Source organism: Erpetoichthys calabaricus, chromosome 3 (genome assembly GCF_900747795.2).
Source record: "Erpetoichthys calabaricus chromosome 3, fErpCal1.3, whole genome shotgun sequence".
NCBI lineage: Eukaryota > Metazoa > Chordata > Cladistia > Polypteriformes > Polypteridae > Erpetoichthys > Erpetoichthys calabaricus.
The window spans coordinates 296608789-296628951 of record NC_041396.2 but is presented as its reverse complement, the minus strand read 5'-3'; the positions used below and the strand labels follow the sequence as shown (position 1 = coordinate 296628951).

General features: G+C 42.0%; 1 protein-coding gene across 5 annotated transcripts in view; it reads left to right on the top strand.

Annotated features, from left to right (window-relative positions):
• Positions 1-20163, top strand: part of dip2bb (disco-interacting protein 2 homolog Bb) — a 265832-nt gene that overhangs the window by 187399 nt on the left and 58270 nt on the right. For 4 of the 5 annotated variants that reach the window (XM_051925024.1, XM_028798568.2, XM_051925022.1 and 1 more), the window contains 9 exons: positions 236-346; positions 534-657; positions 951-1060; positions 3340-3442; positions 15383-15447; positions 15537-15630; positions 15957-16076; positions 16167-16281; positions 18992-19131. In XM_051925024.1, coding sequence (XP_051780984.1) covers positions 236-346; positions 534-657; positions 951-1060; positions 3340-3442; positions 15383-15447; positions 15537-15630; positions 15957-16076; positions 16167-16281; positions 18992-19131 — 982 coding nt within the window. The remainder of the gene's footprint in view (positions 1-235; positions 347-533; positions 658-950; positions 1061-3339; positions 3443-15382; positions 15448-15536; positions 15631-15956; positions 16077-16166; positions 16282-18991; positions 19132-20163) is intronic. The other variant, XM_051925021.1, reaches the window with a different exon arrangement.

The following is a 20163-nucleotide window of genomic DNA, read 5'->3' as shown; positions in this document are numbered from 1 at the left end:
AAAAAAAAATCGGTCTACTCTGAAGTACTTGTGTCAGTGAGATATTTCAGTTATTCATTTTAAATAAATTTCCTCAACTTTTTAAACTCCTGTTTTTGTTTTGTCATTCTGGGGTGTTGAGTGTTGCTTTCTGGATCCACTGGTATTTTAGCTCCGAGATTGTTGAGAACTGGAAATATTAGCTAGCCATCATGGAGACGTTCCATAGTCTAGTGTTGCATTTTCTGTTCTCCAGGTGGCACTGGTGTACCCCAATAGTGACCCAGGAATGTTCTTAGTGGCCTTCTATGGATGTCTTCTGGCAGAAGTGATCCCAGTCCCAATTGAGGTACCGTTAACCAGAAAGGTAAGTGGATTCCCCCCTGCCTGTACTGCACTGCCGTGTCCTTGTCGCTTAAGGCCACCAGAGATGATGGTGGATGCCTCTGTGTCATTCACGCTTCAAGGCTCTGGCACAGTACTGACTCCCAGCCCCAATCCTCACTTTAGATTTTGTGAGTCCTCAATCCTGGTTTATGGCTTCTTTGTTTTAGGATGCTGGAAGCCAACAGATTGGCTTCCTGCTGGGCAGCTGTGGCGTGGCGTTGGCACTGACCAGTGAGATTTGCTTGAAGGGCCTGCCGAAGACACAGAATGGGGAGATTGTACAGTTCAAAGGTGAGTGGCTAGAGTACCATGGTCTAATGCTGGCAGGTCCTGTGCCTCCATGGTAGGACAGGGCACATTGTTAGTGGTCTTGCTACAGGACTAGCATTTTGAGTGGCATTTGTTGCTCATGTTCAGATTTTTAAATGAAGTTTTTGGCTATGAAGGGAACTAGTTCAAAAATAAATGTATTCAATTTATAGTTAAAGATTTAGTCAAGGGATTCAGCTTGCAAAGCGTTCAAATCTGAAAAAGCAAAGTGCATTGTGGCCACGCTTAACCCCCCCAAGTCTGTTTCACAACAGGCTGGCCTCGACTGAAATGGGTTGTGACGGACTCAAAATACCTGACCAAACCTTCCAAGGACTGGCAGCCACACATCCCCATGGCTAACACGGAGTTGGCCTACATCGAGGTAAGTGCCATTCTAATGTCCGGGGGCTATACTCTGAAATACAGTTCCCTGATTGAGGTGGAAGTAGAATCGCTTAGGCTGGCAACACACTACCAGGCCTGTAGTTAGAGAGCGTGTCAAATGTGAGGACTGCTGTGGCTGGATCATGTCACCTTGAGAATGCCCGATTAAACTGGGGTCACATTGCATGATTTCTGGTGGGAGCGGCATGTCAGACTTGATAACTTCAGTTGCCGATCTTGACACCTGACGATGTCAAATTAAACAACACAAAATTGCAGTTGATGACAACATCGAGACTGAGACTCTTAGCATTCACATTTAGATAGTTAGAATTTTATTTGTCCCTGGGGGAAATTTGGCTTTTTACATAAGCTCTTCAAATAAATACATAAAAAGTTAGATTAACAGATAAATTAATTAAAGAAATATGCTGCCCGGGATTGGTTCCTGCCTTGTGCCCTGTGTTGGCTGGGATTGGCTCCAGCAGACCCCCGTGACCCTGTGTTCAGACTCAGCGGGTTGGACAATGGATGGATGGATACACACACATTTTGGGCGAAACACACCCCAGAATGACTATAAAACAAGAAAATTAAAAGTCCTAGTCCCAGTGAGGCACTATACAGACATCATATTGTTGGTATAAAGGATCTGCCAGTCACATTTCCTGGCACACTTCTGCTGAATGATTTCTTGGCTAAAAGTCCTCGGTGTTAATGCGTCAGAAAGAGGATGTGTAGCATTGTTCATAATGACACTCAGTTTTGTTTTCATTGTCTCATTTGCTACGACCTCCAGAGTGTATCCCATGCCTGAGCCTGCCCTTTTAATTAGCTTGTTGATCCAGTGCTCCTCTCTTTTTGTGATGTTACCAGCCCATCACACCACACTGGCCATCACATACTTGTAGAAGATGTGAAGGATGTCACTTCCCACATTAAAGGAGCGCAGGAAAAAGTGCCAGCTCTGCCCTTTCTTCTACAGTTCATGTTTGTTATGACACCAGTCCAACCTGTCATTGATGTGGACCACCTCTCCATCCACTCCTTGAATACTGACCAGACATAGAGGCTCTTTGGTGAGGTGAAAGTCAAAAAGCAGTTCTTTGGTTTTGCTGAAGTTAAGATGCAGACAGTTCTCAAAGTTCTCCCCCCTATCTCCTCTCCTTTGTCTCATTCCCCTTATCAATACCCCCCATAAGTGCAGAATCCTCTGAGAACTTCTGCAAGTGACACGACCTGCTGATATATTGATAGTCGGAGGTGTACAGAGTGAAGAGTAAATCAGACAGGACTGTTCCTTGTGTTGCTCACTCAGTGCTTGAGTTTCACAAACTGCGGTCTGCCTGACAGAGAGAGTCCATTATCTAGGACACCAGAGGCTCATCTACCTGCATATCTCTGTGTTTACTCCTTAACAGGGATAGCTGGATGATATTGAAGGCACCGGCGAAATCAAAAAATGGAATACTTACAGTGTAGTTGGCTTTGTCCCGCCCTGTGGAGCAGATACTGTAAATAATGGCATCCTCCAATTAAAAATGTACAAAGTACTATTCAATGGGGATATCAAACTTGACAGCTGCAGTAGTTGATCTTTTTACTTCAGGATATCAGATGACATGACCAGTAATCACATGAGATGACAAGTTGCACGATTCTCTGACGATTTTCACATTTACAAAGAATCGGACGCAGTGACGGTGCCAGTGCTCTACAACTGCACTACAGAGAGTTCAGCCGCAGTCTCTGCCCCTCTCTATCATGGTACATAAAACACAAGATATCAGATGGGTTGTGGGCAATAGAAGAGAGACTCTTCCCTGGTGCAGCATTTTAACATTTGAAGGAATTCGTGGTCGTAGCTGGTCCTGTGCCTGTAGTTTGCAACACAAGTTAGACACACCAGACTTCATCCAGTGTGCCCTGCTGGGGATGGGGGTGTAGTTCAGGCCGCATCCTTGTTCAGCAGCTTCTCAAAACCAGCAACTTCTGCTCGTAATCCAGGCTTTGTACTGTGTCTACAGCCCATCAGGGAGGTAGGATTAGGCCCTGCCCCACTTCTGTACTGGGTAAAGGGACTGGGGTGCAAACACAGTTCAGGCCCAGTATTTGAAGCCTACAGAAGTAACTAAATAAAACACAGGTGTGCCCACAGTTAGTCCAGCCGTCCACCTGCTGGGTTTGAAATGTTGAACTGGTGACATTATTTGAATGATGCCCCATGGTTTTGCCGGACTCCTAATACAGTTTCCTTTTTTTTTTTTTGTTAAACAGTACAAGGCAAGCAAGGAAGGTAGCGTGATGGGTGTAGCAGTTTCCCGGATAACCATGCTGAACCACTGCCAGGCCCTCACCCAAGCCTGCAACTACACAGAAGGTAAGCCAGCTCCTCATTCTCCTCCCCAATGCCCACGCTGGGCTGCACGTGTAGCTAGAGTCTCCACACTTAGAATTTCACTCCCTGGTGGTCTCCCATAACATGGACAGCATTTTCCACAAAAGGGAACCAAGGGTCATAATGCCTCTCAGTCATCAGTTAATAAAAGGAGTGTGAGTTGGCAAGGAGGGGTGTTCTATTAACATGGTTGAGGGCACTGGCTTCTCTGCAGGTGATATACAAAAAAAAGTCATTAAATAATGAGTACTTATAAAACATAAAGGAAACAAAAATAAGCAGAGAGAAATCTTTGTATAAACAAATACCATTCAAATCACACTATTATATAAAAAAAATCTTGGGACGAGACTTTTTCCAGCAACGGGACGTGACGTTTTGAAGAGAGACACATTTGAATAGAGATCTTTTAAAGAGAGACACTTTCACATCCCACAAGACAGACTTTGTAAGCAAGACCCGTGATACACAAATGCGGAGCAGGTTAGAGATAATGGAAGTAGGAAAATTCGAAAATCTCAAAAAAATGAGTGAAAAGATCACATTAGCACAAACGGAAAATATTGTTCAGTGAAGTAACAGAAAAGCGAAAAGAAATTGAATAGTGTTTTGAGGACAAAAGGACAGGTGCTGTACTGGCTTTTAAACGTTCAAAGCGCCGCCTGAAATGCCAGTCATGTGGAACGAAAGCAGCAGCAAGCCAGTAGCTGATCGAGGAAAGAGGAGGTAAAAAAAACAACCCATTGTATCACCATTTAAGAGGGGTTTCAGAGGAGCGACTGCGTCACCTTGGTGTGCATTCAGCCACACTCTTCACAATGGCGCGTGGATGGGGAGGGGAGGCGAGGGGTAGGTGAGCGAAGTGCCGATCACGCGGCAGAACAGCAGCAGCAAGCCAACAGCTGATCGAGCAAAGAGGGGTTAAAAAAAAAAATATTTGTATCCTATTGTATCACCGTTTAAGCGTGGTTTCGGAGGAGCAGACCCCCCTCTTCACAATGGCACAAAGTGTGGGTGGAGGGGCATGGCAAGCCATAAAAATGTCTGCAGGGGGGCACTTCCATCTTTTAGCAGATGAAGCTGTTGTACAAGAATGAAATAAGTACAGTCACGCACCGACTTTGCAGCTCCATTTGGGAGCGGCCATTTTGTCATTTTGCCATTGCCATTAAGGCTCAGTGGGTCACTGGTATGCAAACTTTAGCTGCTGATATGGATTAACACAAATCAACTGCCGGCCATTTCTGCGTAAGGGATAGGAATTAGCCATGTGAAGCAGCACCAATCAAAACAAACTTTATAGGGTCCTGCAAGAGTAAGAAAATATGAGGCCCTGAGAAATTTCTACGCCATATATATAAAAAGATGAGCTAAATCGTGCAATGCTTTCATTCAATGCTCTTTTTTTCTTCAAAACCATTCATCTTATAGTATACATCTATATATCATTTTTTTTTCGTCTTCATTAGGAGAATACCACAATAATACTCTCGTGTCAGTACAACCAAATTAACAAGCCTAATTCCACCAAAGTACACTATGTACTGTACATCCGCGCTGCTAAGATCAATAGTGGCTCAGTTGTGTGTTAGAAATCTACAAGCCACGCAGGTGGTGCAACGGTAGTGCCACTGTGTTGCAGTAAGGAGCTCGTGGGTTTGCGTCCCAAGGCCTCCCTGCGTAAAAAAAAAAAAAATTTCTTATACAAAAATTCTAACATTGACCAGTAGCGAGCTATCGACATGGAGTTGGGCCTCCATAGGTGGCCAGGGGGGACACCCGCCCTAGTTTTTTTTTTTTTTTTAATACTATTTGCAAGGCTTTTCTATCTTCTCCATGGAAGAAAAGTGTGCAAACCATCTGCACAGATCGGAAATAAAAGACGTGCCAGCTGGGTGAAGCGTAATTTTAAAAATAATTCTGCGGGGCCAATCAGTGTCCTGAAGACTGAAACTCTGTGAGTACAATGTGTGTGCGCGTGTTTTTGTATATATAAATTTTGTTAGCTTGTGGACATTCTTTTATTTGCAATCATCAGCCAAGAAGCTGCTACCTCTGCAGCTCCAGCAGCGCTTCTCTCACTGCTCCTTTGCAGAGTGTTATCATTCTATAGCTGGCAGCACTGCAGCAAGTATGTGGTAATCCAAAGGCACATGTCCTATAGCTACTGGTTCTGGCCATTTCTAGAACATTATTAACTTGTTGTTTTTCTTTGGCCCTCGACCAGAGGGAAGAATGGCTGCAACTTGGAAGGTTGTGAATCGGTGCATGACTATACTAAAGTGACCCCAATAATTTAAAATATTGCTTATGTTTATTACATTTAATTAGTTGGCTGACACCTCTGTCAAAGGAGACTTACAACATTGAGGATATAATTGGTTAAATTTCTTACTGTTTTTTTCAATTGAACAACACACACTAGTGAAGTGACTTGCACATGGCCACATGGTGTCAATTGTGGGATTTGAACCCACAACCTCAGGGTTTAAAGTTGAAAGCTTTAACCACTGCACTACCTGCCATTATAGCAAACTCAACCTGCTGTCATATGTACTCTGTACAATTTTTTTTTCAGTTTTCTGTAATATGGTAAATGCTATTTCTTATTTTAGTTTGAAGACTCTCACCCTTTGAAAATACAATAATATACCTCCTTTTATCACTGTTTCATTATGGCGCATACACTTGAGAGCAGCTGTCACTGCATTAACACTAAAATTAATTCACAATATGTAAACCCGGTCACATGCTCTTCACATTGTGGTGAATTTTTCATTTCTTGCCACGCATGCTTTTTTTCTGATATGATGGAACTTGTGTTTATTGTGTTCATGTTATATAAGGACTTTCAGCTTTGCATTAACATGCATTTTTGAAATCTGATTGTGATGGGGTAGCGCTGAGAACAAAAAAAACTCCAGGTGTAAACACACTATTGAGCGGATCAACACCGTCAGAGATGGTCAGAAATGGATAGTGACCAGGGGCCTCATTTCTAAAACTTTCCGTGAATTTGAGCATGAAAATATGCGCATGCCAACAAAACAAAAAAGTGCGAACAGCATAAAAACATCAGATTTATGAAACCTGGCATACACACATTTCTATGCAATTGACCCTTCATAAATCACAATCACCTTGTAAATATGGTGACGTGAACACGGCTTGGATGCTGCCCTGAAACATCCATATATGGAGTATGCTAATCATCCTCATACATATGTAATTGCGATACTGGAGAACTTCATTGGCTGTTAGAGTAGCCTCTCCCTGCTGATATGCTGAGACCCCGCCTCCTGAATTCAAGAGTATCAGGTTGTGCTTTGTAAATGACGAACACAAGATCACGCGTGACATTACAGTGCCTCACCTCTGCACCCTGGGAATCAAGGAAAGATATAAAGTGCCAGCATCTGAGCAGATAGCTGCGATCATATGGGACATAGTAATGTTACGGTTACCATTAGCATGAAGAGCACAGGCCATGTGAAACACTGAAGGTTCAGCCAGTTACCTTACCAACAAGACATTCACCATCTACAGCACTCTCATGTCTGCCAAAGCTACTTTGTCTCAAAATAAATGAAACCTGGGTTAACCCAGGCCATCGAGAAACAACCACATGATGGATGACTTGAGCATTAATGGAATTTCACTGCTTATGGTTAACAAAGCAGCTTCATTTTTGCTAGATTCCTTTGTTTTAATATGAAAGCAGTAAATTGCTCCGATTATGTTAGGAGAACCAGGCTCTGCTGCGAATTGCCTTTTTATTTTGGCAACATTGTTTTATGCATGTACACCCACAACATATGAAACCAGATGTTGTGCCTTGCTGGTCAGGCTTGACAGAGATATTCCTGATGTTTGGGCCAGTTCTTTGAGAAGTGACAACAGGTTGCCGATATAAACGGACGAAGAACCAAAAAAGTTCTTTAGTACAAATACACAAAGTACTAGTACAAAGTACATAATTTCTCAGTTTATCTCAAATGTTGCGGTCACATCATTCAGAGTTGCCATAAATATAAGTAAGTTTTCATGTCAAGTTTTCATTTTTAAATCCTGTTAAATGTCATGGGAAGTTGTGTGTGCACATTTCAAGCCTTTTTACAAATGAGGCCCTGGGGCCTGAAGTTCAGCATAGGATTGCTGGTATCCCACCTATTACTTAACATTCTTATATGGTTTAACACTAGAATTACCAGAGCCTACGAAAAAACTTGTAGATCTGTCCCACCTTAAATCGCTTCTTAAATCCGTTCGCACCTCTCCGCCATTGTCTTCTGTCATCTAAATGTGCAGATAAAGACAAGCTGCAAACAGCCAACTATTCCATCCCCCCACCGACTTAGAACGTGCACGAACTTCTCCCAGCTCATGCCTTGATTGATTATCTGGGAGTGAAGTGGAGTTTGAGTGGAAATAATAGATAGTTATTTGGAACACATGCATTTCATGTGTGTTCCATTTCTACAGTAATCTGTGTAAACACATTTTTAAAATAGAAACGTTTTTCATATTCTAGTAGTAAATGACAAAATGGAGGCATAAACTATATAATGTATGAAGCCTGAAGTCCAAATATCAAAGAAACACTTTCACGAAAGGTACAAATATAACAGAACAAGTGCGCTTTTATTAAAAAATATAACTGCAGAAAAAAAAAGCCGCCTTAGTGTGCGACATTGACACTCAGTTATTACGACGGCCCCGTGGCGTAACAGTATCAGTTGCTGACTGGGAATCAAAAGGTCACAAGTTCAATCCTGCACGACTTTCTTTTGAGAAGTGAACTGCTCTTATTTGTACTGTTTTAGAATAAAAAGATACATTTGATTTCAGTCAGTAACAGCCGGTGAAATTTATGATATTTGTAAAGGTTAGCTTTGTTTTTGTTTTTTTTTATTCACTTTCCATTCTCTGTCACATTCAGGATCCTTCCCTACCCCATCTGACACTGCTGTTTTCACATAAAGACGTGCTATAGCTCTGCAGTGTATCACAATACATACAACTACGTGTTTTTTTTCCCCCCAAATCTTGCCAGTCCCCACATGTTGCTGTATGCTGTTTCTTTTGTACTCCAGGACATGCAGAGGAAACATAGTAAAGAGCAGTAACTTCAGCGCTATATGCAATCATCAGACACTCCCCATCTGACACTGCTGTTTTCACATAAAGACGCGCTATAGCTCACCCAAGGAGCGCCCTTCCTACATTTACGACATGTGTACTTGTGTTGCAGTGTACACACCTCTCTGTGCTATGGTTCCTATTACACTGAACAAGCACCTGTAATTTGCAGCTGTATTCATTATCTCAAAACAAATATATGTGACGTTTTGAAGAAATCATTTTATGACGCGAATAGTACCAATCAGAAAACATCGTCGAAGTAATGCAATATTATTTGAAAACGAACAACATTTATTTATATAGCACATTTTCATACAAAAAGTAGCTCAAAGTGCTTTACATAATGAAGAAAAGAAAAATAAAAGACAAAATAAGAAATTAAAATAAGACATTAGTTAACATAGAAAAGGAGTAAGGTCCGATGGCCAGGGTGGACAGAAAAAACACAAAAAATAACTCCAGACGGCTGGAGAAAAAAATAAAATCTGTAGGGGAAAATTCTCTGTCCATTTTCACCGCGCAATAACTCCACTACCGTATGTACTCCGTTAAATGCCTGTTTAGCAGTGAATCGGTGAAAAAGAGCCCCCACGCAACACCTCCACTAACACATGTACTCCGTTGTATGGTTGTATGTGTTTAGCGGTGTAGCAGTGGAAAAGGTCCCCCTTAAACAGTTTCCCGCTGCGCCATGTTCCGAACTTCGTTTAGGCAATTTAAACCGGTATTGCGGTATAAGAAAAATCCATATCATAACAAAAATAAACGTTTTACGGTATGAACCGGTATACCGCCCAGCACTACCCAAACCAGAACACTTTCACAACCATGCTTTACAGTTGGTATCACATTCTTCTGATACAGTGTTGTCTTTGGTTTCCGCAAAACATGTTATCTGGTACTGTGGCTAAATAACAAGCACATTGTTCCCAAAGTACTGGGTTTTACCTAGATGTTCATGGGTCTCATGTTTTTTCTCTTCTCCACCTGGCACACGTCCCATGTAAATCAATTTTGTACACCTTCTTTCTAATGATAGACTCATGCACTTTGACATCCACAGTGGCAAGGGCTTCCAGATGGTCCCTTTCTGCTCTCAAGCTGAACTTGCTTAGGAGGCCTAGCCTGAACAAGTTGACAGATGTTTGAAATCTTCTCCACTGGTACACTCTTAAAAAATTAATGGTCCTTTAGTGACACTTTATGGTTATTTAAAATTCCTAATATGAGGGGAATAAAATTAAATCTTTAATGTACTGTAGGCTGGTTAAACGGGACACTAACATAGACTTAGCCAGTGCTGTTGTATAAATCAAGAGTCTTTATAAACTCATTGGTATTTCACAGATCTGTTACCTTCTATTTGTGTTTATTTACTATGTGGAGGCTGTTATGAATCTAAATAAATAAAGGATCTTACTGGAACCTTCATGTGGGATGGGTCTTTGGGAAACCAAAAAGGGTTCCCTTATGGCATCGCTCTGAAGAACCACTCGGACACTTTCACTTTTAAGAGTGTAGATTATCTTCCAGACAGTAGGAATGGTTTGGAGATATTTTTAAATCCCTTCTCGGACCCCTAAGCATCTACAACCTTCTTTCTGATGGCCTCACAGAATGAGCACCTTTGATCTCAGCTTGGTGATTAAACAAACGTCAACAACAAAGAGCAAAGCAAAATGTCTGAGGTTTAAATAAGACATGTTCAAAGAAGGTCATCTCTAATGATGTTCATAGTACTAGGGTGTTGTACTGTGTTAGCTATTATAGATATAACTAGTCATTTAGCCCGTTACAATAACGGGCGCTAGAACAGTAGTGCATAAACATTAGTAGGAACAGACTATATTAAATGGCAAGGGACTTTGACCTCATTCTTTTTGTTGGTCGTATTTTTCTTTCTTTCAGCCTTTATTTTGTTGATGTTTACTTGCTGAGCTGACCGTTGTTTGTGTTCTGCCACCGTGTATTGTGTGTCTTTAATTTTCTGTGACAGTAATACTCTCTTGTACGGCTCTATTCAATAAGGGCGCGCACAAAAAGGCGAGCTTCAAAAGGGCGACCTCAATTGAGTGCGGGGAATAAAGGTGTTCGTAGATAATTTAGTTCAAATGGCTCTGGTATATGTGAAAAGCAACAAAGGTGCAGATCTTTATTTACGCGCGCCTTTATTCGCTGCGCCCAATTGAGGTCGCCCTTTTGGAGGCTCGCCTTTTTGTGCGCGCCCTTATTGAAGGATACCGTCTTGTACGTCCGTAATATACCTTTAATTTTCTCTGGCGGTAATACAGGCGTGCACGTCGGTAATATACCTTTAATCTCCTCTGACAGTAATACTGGCTTGTATGTGGCTGTAATGTGAATCACTGTATTGTGTACCTTTAATTTCCTCTCGCAGTAATACTGGTTTGTGTTTCCATAAAACACCTCTAACTTTCTCTGACAGTAATATCGCGTATCGCACCACGCCCCGCGCATGCGCACTTCACCAGAAGACACACACACACGGACACCTGGACGCACATAGGGATTATATATATATATATATATAGATATATATATATATATATAGATATATATATATAGATATATATATAGATATATATATAGATGAGAAGTCCAGCAAAATGACACCTTGTATTGGCTAACTAAAAAATGCAAGCTTTCATAAGATGTAATTACATCTCGCCTGAAGAAGGGGCCTAAGTTGCCTCGAAAACCTCCGTATTGTAATCTTTTTAGTTAGCCAAGAAAAGGTGTCATTTTGCTTGACTTCTAATGATGTTCTAAAGATTGGCACCCCATTCTAATTTGAGTAATTTCCAGCCATCCATCCATTTTCCAACCCGCTGAATCCGAATACAGGGTCACGGGGGCTGCTGGAGCCAATCACAGCCAACATAGGGCACAAGGCAGGAAACAATCCCGGGCAGGGTGCCAACCCACCGCAGGACACACACAAACACACCCACACACCAAGCACACACTAGGGCCAATTTAGAATCGCCAATCCACCTTAACCTGCATGTCTTTGGACTGTGGGAGGAAACCCACGCAGACACGGGGAGAACATGCAAACTCCACGCAGGGAGGACCCGGGAAGCGAGCCCGGGTCCCCAGGTCTCCCAACTGCGAGGCAGCAGCGCTACCCACTGCGCCACCGTGCCGCCCAATTTGAGTAATTTGAGGTAGTTAATAAATATGGGGGTGTACATATTTTCTCCAATTCCAAATTTTACATTTATGTTTATTTAAATTACAGTGGTGTGAAAAACTATTTGCCCCCTTCCTGATTTCTTATTCTTTTGCATGTTTGTCACACAAAATGTTTCTGATCATCAAACACATTTAACCATTAGTCAAATATAACACAAGTAAACACAAAATGCAGTTTTTTAAATGATGGTTTTTATTATTTAGGGAGAAAAAAAATCCAAACCTACATGGCCCTGTGTGAAAAAGTAATTGCCCCCTTGTTAAAAAATAACCTAACTGTGGTGTATCACACCTGAGTTCAATTTCCGTAGCCACCCCCCAGGCCTGATTACTGCCACACCTGTTTCAATCAAGAAATCACTTAAATAGGAGCTGCCTGACACAGAGAAGTAGACCAAAAGCACCTCAAAAGCTAGACATCATGCCAAGATCCAAAGAAATTCAGGAACAAATGAGAACAGAAGTAATTGAGATCTATCGGTCTGGTAAAGGTTATAAAGCCATTTCTAAAGCTTTGGGACTCCAGCGAACCACAGTGAGAGCCATTATCCACAAATGGCAAAAACATGGAACAGTGGTGAACCTTCCCAGGAGTGGCCGGCCGACCAAAATTACCCCAAGAGCGCAGAGACGACTCATCCGAGAGGTCACAAAAGACCCCAGGGACAACGTCTAAAGAACTGCAGGCCTCACTTGCCTCAATTAAGGTCAGTGTTCACGACTCCACCATAAGAAAGAGACTGGGCAAAAACGGCCTGCGTGGCAGATTTCCAAGACGCAAACCACTGTTAAGCAAAAAGAACATTAGGGCTCGTCTCAATTTTGCTAAGAAACATCTCAATGATTGCCAAGACTTTTGGGAAAATACCTTGTGGACTGATGAGTCAAAAGTTGAACTTTTTGGAAGGCAAATGTCCCGTTACATCTGGCGTAAAAGGAACACAGCATTTCAGAAAAAGAACATCATACCAACAGTAAAATATGGTGGTGGTAGTGTGATGGTCTGGGGTTGTTTTGCTGCTTCAGGACCTGGAAGGCTTGCTGTGATAGATGGAACCATGAATTCTACTGTCTACCAAAAAATCCTGAAGGAGAATGTCCGGCCATCTGTTCGTCAACTCAAGCTGAAGCGATCTTGGGGTGCTGCAACAGGACAATGACCCAAAACACACCAGCAAATCCACCTCTGAATGGCTGAAGAAAAACAAAATGAAGACTTTGGAGTGGCCTAGTCAAAGTCCTGACCTGAATCCAATTGAGATGCTATGGCATGACCTTAAAAAGGCGGTTCATGCTAGAAAACCCTCAAATAAAGCTGAATTACAACAATTTTGCAAAGATGAGTGGGCCAAAATTCCTCCAGAGTGCTGTAAAAGACTCATTGCAAGTTATCGCAAACGCTTGATTGCAGTTATTGCTGCTAAGGGTGGCCCAACCAGTTATTAGGTTCAGGGGGCAATTACTTTTTCACACAGGGCCATGTAGGTTTGGATTTTTTTTTCTCCCTAAATAATAAAAACCACCATTTACAAACTGCATTTTGTGTTTACTTGTGTTATATTTGACTAATGGTTAAATGTGTTTGATGATCAGAAACATTTTGTGTGACAAACATGCAAAAGAATAAGAAATCAGGAAGGGGGCAAATAGTTTTTCACACCACTGTATATAATGCACTAAAAATATAAATGAGGCCTGATGTGTGTTACTGTCACATGACTGTAGCTGTGGCATAGCTCAGTGAGCTGATAAACACAAGAAACCACTAAACCCCCAAGTCTCAAAAACAATGAGAGTGCAGTGCCCTCTCCAACTGATCTCCATCTGGACACAATTCATACACTGGAGGTGCATTATAATGCTCAGTCTATCCGTAATCCAGCTTAATTATATACAGATACCATCTGCATAGGACACCTGTTAATTTCCAGAACAAATAATCGTCGATTTACAACCTACGCGTCTTACGACCCATTTGACTTAGGACTGTTACTGTGTCTCACAGTTTTCGCCACGCCAGCTCCCTATTCATTCATCTCGATCTCGGTGTATTACCTGCAACAGATTTGACTACGTTCAGTTACATTTGTGTTAAAATTACAGGAAAAAACACAATTGATCTTGACACAAAAATGAAAGTGATCAAGTAGTATGGAGGAGGAAAGAAAGCGAATGCAATCACATGTGATTTTAAGTTATCCCATTGTAACCTCCCCACATGTGCTGTACCGCTGCATTCTGGCTTTGAATCCAGTTAACCACCAAAGCTTCTGCGTTGTGACTCACAATGTGCCGCTTAGTGTGAACCCCCACAAAGGCGTGATGAAACCCCACTGAACTCCTTTATCTGTTAATATTTATTATGAACAGGCTGAAATATTAAAACAGAAAACAAATGAATGTGCAAAGTCTGCCGATATGATGACTCCTCTCTGTTAACTCAGTGAACACTGGGAGAGGCTCACACTGATGTTGTAACATAATACAGACAAAGAAAGGATGCACAACGCTGTTAAAGGTTCGGCACCCACTCCAACAACAGTAATAATGAAACAAAATAATAATAAGTAATTACACACAAAAAAGATAGAAAATCTACATAATGTGCTAAGAATGATGATAAAAAGTAAATAAAACAAACAATATGGTTTAAGATGCTTACTATACAGCAATGTACATTGGGTCAGTTTTGAATACATATACTGGTCCATCTTATGTCCAGATAAGACTTACAACTGGTCAGTCGGAACCAAATGTGGTTGTAAGTTGACGACTTCTTGTATTATCTTTGGGTGAGGGAATTGCCGACTCTAAAAACAAATGTTGGGATGCCAACCGGGTCATTCCATTTAATTAACAGCAGTTCTTAAACGACACAAGTGCATGCTGGTGCAGGAAAGGATTTATAAAACAAGGAAAATCAAAATATAATCCCTCGAGATCAGGTTAATTGGCTCTCTTGAGCAGGTATAAATTTGGAGGCACTCCATCCTGTTGTATGCACGGTCCAAAAAAAAAGACTCATCCTTTCGGGGGCATCTAGACTTTGACCAGAAGGGGCGGAGTCAGTTGCCCCCATTGGACGTCTTGGTCGACATTGGGGAGGGAAAGGGAGATAACGTTGTTAGCATCCATGCCCCCTCTTGTCCCAGAGTCGTGTTACATACCTCAGACGAACCCTGAAGGTGATCCTCCAATGCGCATGCGTTGACAGTATAAAACACCAAGAGGCCAAGGTTTATGGGAGTTCCACAGTCCAGCCCCATTATCTAAAATACAATTACAGGTTGTGACTTTCAGAAAAAGTAAAAAAAAAAAAAAAAGTTTGTATGCTTGATGATAATTGAAGTGTTACTGTAATGAGCTTTGACTGTTTTAGATATGGTCAGTGGATGGAGGTGAGGGTTTCCACTTGGCACAGCGGACAGTGAGATGATATTCCAGTTTCTCACATTTTGTACTATAGGGATATGGAAGCTTTGCTGCTGACATCAACCCATAATTATCCACTTCACGCCATGCCTTGCACACCTCTCATTCTCTTTGTGTTTTTTGCCGCTGCAGGAGAAATTCTGGTGAATGTTCTAGACTTCAAGAAGGATGTCGGACTCTGGCACGGGGTTCTCTCTGTAAGCAGTATTTCCGCCTTTTCAGTTCTGCTCAGCTTGTTACAAATTTTGGTTCTTGTGTCTGACATCCCATTTCTCTCTCACTTCAGAGTGTGATGAATAAAATGCACACGGTCAGCGTTCCTTATGCAGTCATGAAAGCCTGTCCTCTCTCCTGGGTGCAGCGAGTCTATGCACACAAAGGTGAGTGACCATTTCTATCCAAATGGCTCACAGTACCAGTTGTATTAGGTTTGGGGGGGGGCTCCTTTTTTCTTTCAATCTTCATCATACACCATGAGATACAACATAACATTCTCATGACCACTTGATGTTACTCACCGTTGATCACTAGGTTGGATTCGCCTGATCTTACTAGAAGGTTGTCCCCATCCTCACTCAATGCCTAAATTGTGTTCCTCCCAAAGCCCTGCAGTATATGGAAGTGGATGCGATCCTTCTGTTTTGGAGTAGCTGCGATAAAGCCAAATATTAATTTCATTAACTTGTTCTCGTACATCTCTCCACAGCTAAGGTGGCTCTGGTGAAGTGCCGAGACCTGCATTGGGCCATGATGGCTCACCGAGACCAGCGAGACATCAACCTTGGTTCCCTACGAATGCTTATTGTAGCAGATGGAGCCAATCCCTGTAAGTTGTGACATGGGATGTGGTCATCAGCTAGTAACTGGGCCAGTGACCCTTGCTTTCTGCTTCATCCTTTATTTTGATATCTTCCAGGGTCGGTGTCTTCTTGTGATGCCTTCCTCAGTGTGTTCCAGTGTCATGGTCTGAAGCCTGAGGTCATTTGTCCGTGTGCCACCTCCCCTGAGGCAATGACTGCTGCCATCCGCCGGTATATGCCAGGCCTAACACTGCTCTTCTGTCATCTTTGAGATTCAGGAGAGGATGTTATTTTCAGTGGGGTGTTTGGGGGATTGGGGAGGAACGACGTATTGTGATGAATGCCTTGAATTGAAAGGGACGAGCAGGGTCCTCTGTATTCAGGTTGTTGTGGTAGGGAGATCGATACCTCATTACGGGAACCCTGTTTATAGACTGAAGTGCCTTCAGAAAGTCTTCAGACCCCTTCGCTTTTTTTCATGTTTTCTTATGTTGCAGCCCTATGTTGAAATCATTTCAATTCAATTTTCCCCTCATCAAGCAACACTTAATATCCCAGAATGACAAAGCAAAAACTGAATTTATGAATTTTCCTTCTTCTTTCGGCTGCTTCCGTTAGGGGTTGCCACAGCAGATCATCTTCTTCCATATCTTTCTGTCCTCTGTATCTTGTTCTGTTAGGATTTATGAATTTTCCAAAGTAACTAAAAATAAAAAAAACTGAACTATCTCAGTGACACAAGTATTCAGACCCTTTGCTATGACACTTAAAATATGGCTTAAGTGTATTATATTCTATTGATCATCACTAAGATGTTCCTACACCTTGTTTGGAGTCCACCTGTGGTCAATTCAGTTGATTGGACTGATTAGGAAAGGCGCCCACCTATCTGTAGAAGGTCCACCAGGTGACTAAAAGCAAGGAATTGACTCCAGAACTCAGGAGTCAGGATTGTGTCAAGGCACAGAGTTGGGAAAGGCAACAAAGTAATGGGTGCAGCATTGAAGACTCCAAAGGAACAGTGGCCTCCCTAATTCTTAAATGGAAAACGTTTGGAACCACCACGAGTCTTCCTAGAGTTGATCACCATGCCAAACTGAACAATCATAGGAGATGGGTCTCGGTAAGAGAGATGGTTATCTCGGGGCCGAGCTCCAGAGAACCTGTCTGGAAATAAAAGAAACTCCCAGAATAACAACCACCACTGCAGCCCTCCACTAATCTGGGCTTTATGGCAGAGTGGGTAGATGACACATGAATGACTACTTAGCACCTAAAGGACTCTCAGAAAGTGAGAAATACGAGGGGGGACCCAAAAATAACCGGAAATATTTTTAAAACGTGTTTAATTTAATTTTCTGTACAAACTACAATTAGTCTCCTTCAAAGTACTCTCCATTGGCGGAAATACACTTATCTAACCGTTTGTTCCATTGTTCGAAACATTTTTTAAATTCATCTAAAGTAATGCCCATTAATGCTCTGGTCGTTTCTTGTTTTACCTCTTCGACGTCAGCAAAACGCCTTCCTTTCAAGTCTTTTTTCATCCAAGGGAACAAAAAGAAATCACACGGAGCTAAATCCGGTGGGTGGTTCAGGGTTGTCATACCGTTTCTTGCCAAAAATTGGCGAATGCTGTGAGCAGTGTGAGATGGAGCGTTGTCATGATGAAAGAACCAATCGCCCGACTCCCACAAATCAGGGCGTTTCCTTCTCACACTGTTGCGCAACCTACTTTTACAAAAAAATTCACTGAACACAAGCACAACCTTCCAGACTGATGGCACTTGGCAGACTGACTTGTGAGGAGTGTAACTAGATCGCCCTAGCAGCCCAACCACGTACTACAAGTACCAACCTAACAACAACAAAATTCCGGTTATTTTTGGGTCCCCCCTCATAAGGTTCTCTGGTCTGATGAAGCCAAGATTGAACTGATTGGCCTAAATTGTAAGTGTCACATCTTGAGGAACCAGGCAGCGCTCATCAGCTGTGCAATACTGTTCCAGCATTGAAGCACGTTGGTGGCAGCATCATGCTGTGGGGTTGTTTTTTAGCGGCAGTGGCATTGAGAGTAGTCAGGGTTGAGGGAAAGCTGAAAGGAGCAAAGTACAGTGGTATCCTTAACCAAAACCTGTTCAGAGTGCTCTCGACCTCAGACTGGGCCGAAGGTTCACCTTCCTAGAGGGTAAAGCAAAGACAACACAGGAGTGGCTTAGGGACAACTCTGTGAATGTTCTTAAGTGTCCTAGCCAAAGCCCAGATTTGAACCCAATCAAATATCTGTGGAGAGACCTGAAAATATCAGACCATCGACGGTCTCCAGAGAGTAGAAGAGCGTCAGAAAATCCCCAACTCCACGTTTGGAAAGTGTGCTGCATCAAACCCAAGATGACTCCAGGCCATAATTGCTGCCAAAGGGTCTTTAACTAAGTATTAAGTAACAGGTCTGAGTACTTGTGTCAATGTGATACTTCAGTTTTATATGCAAAAATTCCTAAAATCCTGTATTCATACTTAAGTCGTTCTGGGGTATAGTGATTTGCTTAATGAGAGGGGACAAAAATTAATTTAAATGATTTTATCCCAAGGCTGCAACATAACAAAATGTGAAGAAAGAGAAGGGTCCTGAATACTTTCTGAAGGCATTGTAAATCTAGCAAATTCTTGATGCCCAACATGGCAGTACCAACTCTAATTCCGTAATGGGTTTGTGACTTAACATCTATGATCAAGTATGCATTCCTGTATTTAAAGTTGGGATACTGAGAGAGTTGTGTAAACCTGGGCTATAGGTGAGTGTTTAGGGACTGACAAAGCTGGTGGCCACTCTGCCAGCCTGCTTGTGAGATAATAAGAGATCAGGCCGCTGTTTTCATCATTCTTGGTGGGTAGTCAGTCAACATCACCAAGTCTGTGTGTGTTTGTGTGTGTCTTGCAGGCCAGGTGTCCCTGGGGCTCCACTTCCAGCACGTGCTATTCTCTCTATGAGCGGACTGAGCTACGGAGTGATTCGGGTGAACACTGAGGACAAGAACTCAGCCCTGACTGTTCAGGACGTCGGACACATCATGCCAGGATGTGAGTTGTTGAGGATTCAGAGGAGTTGTCTGAATCATTTGGGAGGGGAGGGCTAGCCAGGAACTAGGGATGTTTGATGAATTTACTGTAGTTTTAGTCTCTTTCATATGTCTGCTTTTGCTGAATTTTGCGTTTTTGATATGCATTTCAGTTCAGGCATTCGTTTCACATTTGATTTTGAAACAACAAAACATTTATTTCTATAGAACATTTTCATACAAACAATGTAGCTCAATGTGCTTCATATAATGAATGAAAAAGGAAGTTAATATAAAACATCAACCAACAAGATTATGGAATAATATACAATATGTTACAAAGAAAAAGGTAAGGTTGAATAGACATGAGGACAGAAAAAACATCCAAAAAAAAAACTCCAGTTAGGCTGGAAAAAAAAAATCTGCAGGGGGTCCAAAGCCAAAAGACCACCACCCAGCCCCCCAGTGGGCATTCTACCTAACATAGATGTTCTAAGTCAGTCGTGATGGTTTTCAGGATTCACATGGAAGAATTTGATGATGACGGTCATGTGGACATCTGGGAATAGAAAGTTAATTTTAATATTGTTATATTTTAATTTGTTTACATGGCACTATCTTCCTATCATGTGACTGTTGCCAAAGATAATATCATTGGCTGCAACAGTATAAATATAGCGGTGATCAGATGGTGCTTCATCCCTTGATATATTCAGAACCATCCAAAGACATTAGCGACCGTCAACTTTACTTCCAAGTAGGCCCAAGCATAGAATTAGAGTCTGTATCTTGGCTCTTCCTCCTTCTGACTTTGACCTTCACACTAAGCTAAGCTGTCCTAATATCTCATCCACATTTTTCTTCAAGATTCTAGAGGTTCCTGCATTTTTTTTGTCTTGTGCATTATGGGTCAGCGATACTAGGAAACCCCAACATATGATGTACCATTCAACTTGTCTTGATGTCTAGTTATGCAAAACGTCTTCCTTTTTGAGGTTCTCCCCTATTTTGTCACCTGTAGACCTGAAAAATCCTTATTTTTAGGCTGATTTAG